The following is a 5,529-nucleotide window of genomic DNA, read 5'->3' on the forward strand; positions in this document are numbered from 1 at the left end:
TATTGGCAAGTTATCTCTATCCCAGCTAGGAGTGGAAGACTGAAGTAAGCCACAATGCAGGCTTGGAAAGGAACGTACTTTGGTGAGGAAACTCTGGGGCCTTTGTTATGAACACAGGTAATTTGTTACAACAGGCTATTGGAGGCTATCATCCAGATAATAGTCTTCAATACGAGCATTATTAGTTAGACTTGCCCCATGAATTTTGCCTAGTGGTCTTGAATGCAAAACAAGATTAATTTGAACACACAGAGAAGAAAGGAATCTCAGGGTTGGTAAGGGGCTGACCCCGCCCCACACACAACCTCTTCTTCCACGGGTTGATTTGTTTAAAAAGACTGGTGGTGTCAACTGCAAATTTAAAATCTGCATCTCCTACATAAAACTCCAACTGTGTACTAGATTAATGGAGGTACCTTGGGAAACGATGTCAAAAGAAACTGACAGAAATTATGAACCGAACATGGTAACGATAATAAACAAGACATTTATTTTTCATACTCATTTGGGGGAAGGGAGAAAAGTCAGTTTGCTCTACCCAGTGATGGTCTTTCTGGAAGAGTCTCCTTTCATTCCATAAAGCTGGATAGGCTGTTGGATCTCAGGGGATTTGATACTCTTAACTCATAAAAAGAACTTCCTCTGAAGAGCGTGGCTACAGGGTGAGCCTTTGTGAGCAGCTTCGCTGGTGCACAGCCAGACTCCCTCTCTGAGTGAAGCTCTTCCCACACTGGCCACACAGGTAGGGTGTCTCTCCCGTGTGGATTTTGCCATGCAGGATACAATTCCCCCTGGTGTGGAAACTCTTCCTGCATTGTGTGCAGGCATAGGGTTTCAGGCCCGTGTGGACTCTGATGTGAACAATTAGGCTTCCTTTCTGACTGAAGGCTTTTCCACACTGATCACATCTATAAGGCTTCTCGCCACTGTGAACTCTTCTATGAACAGCAAGGTTACTTTGATTCCTGAAGCTTCTCTGACAAATAGCACACTCGTAGGGTTTCTGTCCTGTGTGGAGTCTTTCGTGAACCGCCAGACTACCTCGCTGACTGAAGCTTTTCCCACACTCCTTGCACTGATAAGGCTTCTCTCCTGTGTGTATCCGCTGATGTGTAACGAGATTGCCTTTGGCCCTAAAGCTTTTTCCGCAATGGGTACACTCAAAGGGCTTTTGCCCAGTGTGGATTCTCTCATGTAATGTTAGACTACCCTTTTGCCTGAAGGATTTTCCACATTCCTGGCACTCATAGACCCTCTGTCTCACTCCAGGTGTATCTTCCTGTAGCGTCTTAGAATCTGGGGATTTTTGTTCCCGCTTCTCTCTTCTGAAAGAGTTCTGGAAATCCCAGCTTGAGGATCCTGTGGCCTCAGAGTGATCATATTTGTGGTGGGTTTCTGTCATCACATCTGGTAAAATGAGAGGGAAGTCATGTAAGATGCACCAATATGCTGAGTGAGAAGAACAGGGGAAAAAGAAACAATGCTTTGAGTGCTTATTGTGTGCCAGACATTATAGTATAAACTTTGCATAAATAATTTAATCCTGAAAACAATTTAGGAGAGTGCTACAGATAAGGAAATCAAAGTATAGGGAGGTTGTCAAAGATGACACAGCTAGGTAAGCGTAGAGCTGGGATTCAGACCCAGGCACACTCCATAGCAGTGTACTGCCTCTAAACTCAGTTTAATTGAGCCTCCCAAATAGTCTTGTGTGACAGACATGATTATCTCCATCTTACAGATAAGAAAACAGGCTGAGAAAAATTAAGAAAACTGTCCAAGATCCCCTTTAGTCCCACACCCAAGTTTTGTCTGACTCCAAAACAGGTGCGGATCCAGGGTGTGTAGGGCCCAAAGCTTTAAAATTTTGGAGGGCTTCCATTAAGAAAAAGTATCAAAGTAGGTCCAGGGCCTTAAAGAGACCAGTGGAGGGGAAAGATCCTGAAATTTAAGTTTCATTAGCTTCATAAGAAATCTACCTGTGCTTCAGGCTGCCCTCCTAACAGTGGAGTAAGCTCCATGAGGTCATAAATTATGGAGCAGAGTCCTTATACTTTACATCTCTTAATTCTAACCCCTGCAGCCCTGCATGGTAGAGCTTATTGTCCCAGACTACAGATGAAAGAGCCTGGCGCTCAGGCAACATAAATAACTTGTCTTGATACCACAGCTCGAGTCAGCGCGATCACAGAATCTGATCCAAGGAATTTTTCCCTTTAAAAGCCATATTATTTCAATCTACTATGCTAGGGTGGAACTGAAATCAATTTTGGTTTTGAGAAGTTATTCTCAACACTTTCTATGCAGATATTGACAATATTTTCCAATATTGTCCTGCATATGAGCCTCCTACTGCACTTTAAACGTGGGTCCATTCATCACTAATAATAGTTTTCTTGCAGTTATCCTAGGGAGACTTTCCCCTTGTCCCTTGCTTTGCCTTAGCCTTTCTTATTCAGTGATTGTGCTGAGATTTAAAATTTCTCATTCATTCTCTCAGAGACTACCTCCATACCAAGACTGTTCTCTTGCTCTGTTTCTATTGTTATTTCTAACTCCAGCTTGCAGGCTTTCCCTGTGACACCCCCAAAAGGGTGAGCTCCACCAAAGGAATGTCTTCTCTATATCCTCAGCCTGTTGACCAGTGCTGGGGACAGGGACACCGATTATTGTGAACTGGGCGCATCCCAGCAATCAACCGACTCACTGAAAAATGCTACATTCTGAGCATATCTTCCATGACAGTCCAGCAGGGTAGCTGTTGGAAATCCAAACATGTCCACTCCTGCTGAATGACCTTAATCACCACTTCTTCATATGATTCTTCCATGGGCTGTTCTTGAGAACCTGGGGAGGAAAAAACAAACAAAAACAATATAGGATGACAAAAACAAACAGGAAAGGACAGGAGAATTGATAACTGAGAATAAAATCAACAGGAGCTCCAGTTTGGGGTGTGAGTGAATGGAGGAAATTTGGATTGCTTGATGTAATGTCAGTTACCTATAATTTAATTGCGAAATGGGCATAAAGGTAACATTTCCACATACAAACGTGTTCAGGAGGAGGCAGGAGGCGGGAAAGCAGAAAAGACATAAAGCAAACATGTATCTCTTTCTGCTAGTGCCATGATAATGGTCATTCCTATTTGCACCTTAGCCTTGGCATGATTGGAATCTTCCACTTCCTTCCCCCACCTAACCACCTATTTTATCCTCCAAAGAAATTCAGAATCTAAAAAAACCAACATTTCAGCTTTTATGATTGGTTCTTTGATGGAAATGGCCCCAGATCTCCTCTCCAGCCCCCTCTAGGTTATTAGGACAGAACAAGAGATTTCATATTACCTTTCAGCACTTAGGAAGCTCCAGACTCAAGACTCACCCCTTTCCTACTCTTCAAGATATGAGAATACCAGTTCTGAGGAAGTATAAATACTTGTCAATTCTTGGAAGAAGACCTACTTCAGACTCTAAAACCAAGCCCGAGGACTCCAACTAGGGTGAGTAAGTGCCCCAACCGGGACCTTGCCCCAAGTCCCAGAGCCAAGAAGGAGTCAAGGTGTAGCAAGGTTCAAATCCAAAACTTTCTGGATCCAAAGCCCATATCCAGACAGTTGTCTACTTTCTCATCACTAAAGACGTAGTAAGATTCTTATATGATGATAAAGAATGGAACAGGGATTGAGACCAGACTTTACCACTCTGTCAGATCCTAGGAATCCTCTTGCTCCATATTATATTTTTGTATCTTTTGGGCAATAGTCTTATTTCAGGACCCTAATTACTGAATTCTTATACTTTATTTATGCAGTAGTTCAATGTTTATTTGTTTCCCTCTATTATGTTCCATCAAAATGCTGGCTTCTGATTGAATGAAATAGTAGTGTGATGCTACAATTCTTTGACCCAAGTACCTGGTTTTCTTGGCAGCTGCACTTCCTGCTTCATGTTGTGGCAACTGGAGAGGCATTCAAAGTCTTATTTGGAGGACTCAGCTCCAGTTTAGAGTACAAACCACAGAGCAATGCCCTGTCAGCGAGGGTTGGGACACTACAGAATGTTCCCTTGTAAGTACGAGGTGTTACTGCTCAACAATGGCTCATCCACCAAGAGTCAGCGGAAAGCATATGGTACCTGCTTCCTGAGGCTGGACTCTGTTCCTGGGGAGTCCAGCAAATAGAGTTTGGTCAGAATGTGTGGGTAGAATTTACAGCTGTGCCTCTCCATATGCTGTGAGACACTCAACAAGTAACAGCTCAGCTGTGTCTCAGGAAAACTTCCTGATAAATGGAAACTGTCATATTTTTCTCCCTAGATTCCACAAGTCTGAGGAATCAATTTCCTGAAGATTTTGGAGAAAGCCACTTTATAGTAGAGTAGAGAATATCGCCATTCCTATACAAAAGGCCATTGTATCCGGTGGGAAGAGCTCAACTTAGGCCATGAGAAACTTCATGACCCCCTCCCTTTTCACAAATGACATTGGGCAAGTAACCAGACAACCTGGACTCTGTTTCCTCACTTACTGACAAGGTTGATAACACGGTAATAGCAAGTAGTCTTGGGAGGATAAAAGAACCAAACGTGAAGGGTCTCCGACATGACCTACAGATTTAAGGCCTCGAGTTGAGAGTCGTGAGAAGGAAAGGGCTAGAACAGGGGGAACTTTGCTGTCTCGGTAACCTCCTGGGGGATGCTTTCAGGATCAGGAGATTCTGGGTAGGGGGTGATTATTTTCTCCACACACCTGAATCCACTTTGCCCTCTCCCATCCTCCACCCAGAGGCGTTTGTCCATTCTCCCTTTCTCTCTCCCAAGAGAGACTGCACTGTCCCCTGTCCATCTTCTGACATCCTCACCGCAGGCCCTGGGCACACCTGCCTATGGCCTCCCCAACTCGCGTCTCCAGGTGTGGCGCCTTCCCCCACACTCTGCCCTGTGCTGCGGCGGAGGGGCCCCTGCTCCTCCCAACAGGCCTCGCCTCCCGCCTCAGGTACCCACCCCGCCCCCCACTCCCCTCCCCGAGCCCGCCCTGCGTGCTGGGCCTGAGTACCCCACTCTCCGGTTCTGCGGGCCGCAGACCTCTGCCCTTGCGGCTGGCCGCTCTGGGGGTCCAGGCTGGCCAGGCCTGCTCAGGGCCGCGGGGGGTTGGGGGGCGGCGACCCGCCAGCGGGGCCGCGCCTCGCCGGGGCGCACTGACCCGGCCGGCGGCCTCACTCACCGCAGCGGCGCGCGCCCGCAGATAGACAAAGGCCGGCGCCGAGCCCGCAGCAACGCCGGCGCGAGCGGACCGGACTACAACTCCCAGGAGGCTCCGCGCGAGCCCGAACCCCGGGCGTCGGCAGCCCCGGCTTCCCCGAGCACTGTGGGAAACGTAGTTCGACGACGCGACCGGCAGCTCGGGCTCCGCGGGTTTCAGCGCGTGCTGGGCGCTCAGGCAGCCGTCATTTGACCCCGAGTCAGGGGAGCCGACTTGTGAGCGGAGCGAGAGCGCCAAACGACCACTCAGATTATCAAGGCGTGGGAT

The 5,529-nt window shown here is 47.2% G+C and overlaps 1 protein-coding gene across 4 annotated transcripts; it reads right to left on the minus strand.

Moving 5' to 3' along the window:
• Window positions 1-467: 467 nt before the first annotated feature.
• ZNF32 (zinc finger protein 32) lies at window positions 468-5,301 on the minus strand. Of its 4 annotated transcripts, XM_072971114.1 has the most exons (4): window positions 3,917-3,933; window positions 3,348-3,420; window positions 2,708-2,847; window positions 468-1,449 (listed from the first exon to the last, which is right to left on the minus strand). In XM_072971114.1, exons 3-4 carry the CDS (start codon window positions 2,775-2,777, stop codon window positions 656-658), a joined length of 864 nt encoding a protein of 287 aa, XP_072827215.1. In that variant the 5' UTR covers window positions 2,778-2,847; window positions 3,348-3,420; window positions 3,917-3,933; the 3' UTR covers window positions 468-655. The 4 variants fall into 4 exon arrangements, with proteins under 4 accessions (XP_072827215.1, XP_072827217.1, XP_072827213.1 ...); XM_072971116.1 differs by lacking the exons at window positions 3,348-3,420; window positions 3,917-3,933 and adding an exon at window positions 5,224-5,301 and having other exon boundaries at window positions 468-1,407; XM_072971112.1 differs by lacking the exons at window positions 3,348-3,420; window positions 3,917-3,933 and adding an exon at window positions 5,224-5,301.
• Window positions 5,302-5,529: the final 228 nt, after the last annotated feature.

The sequence above is a fragment of the Vicugna pacos genome, chromosome 11, assembly GCF_048564905.1.
Source record: "Vicugna pacos chromosome 11, VicPac4, whole genome shotgun sequence".
NCBI lineage: Eukaryota > Metazoa > Chordata > Mammalia > Artiodactyla > Camelidae > Vicugna > Vicugna pacos.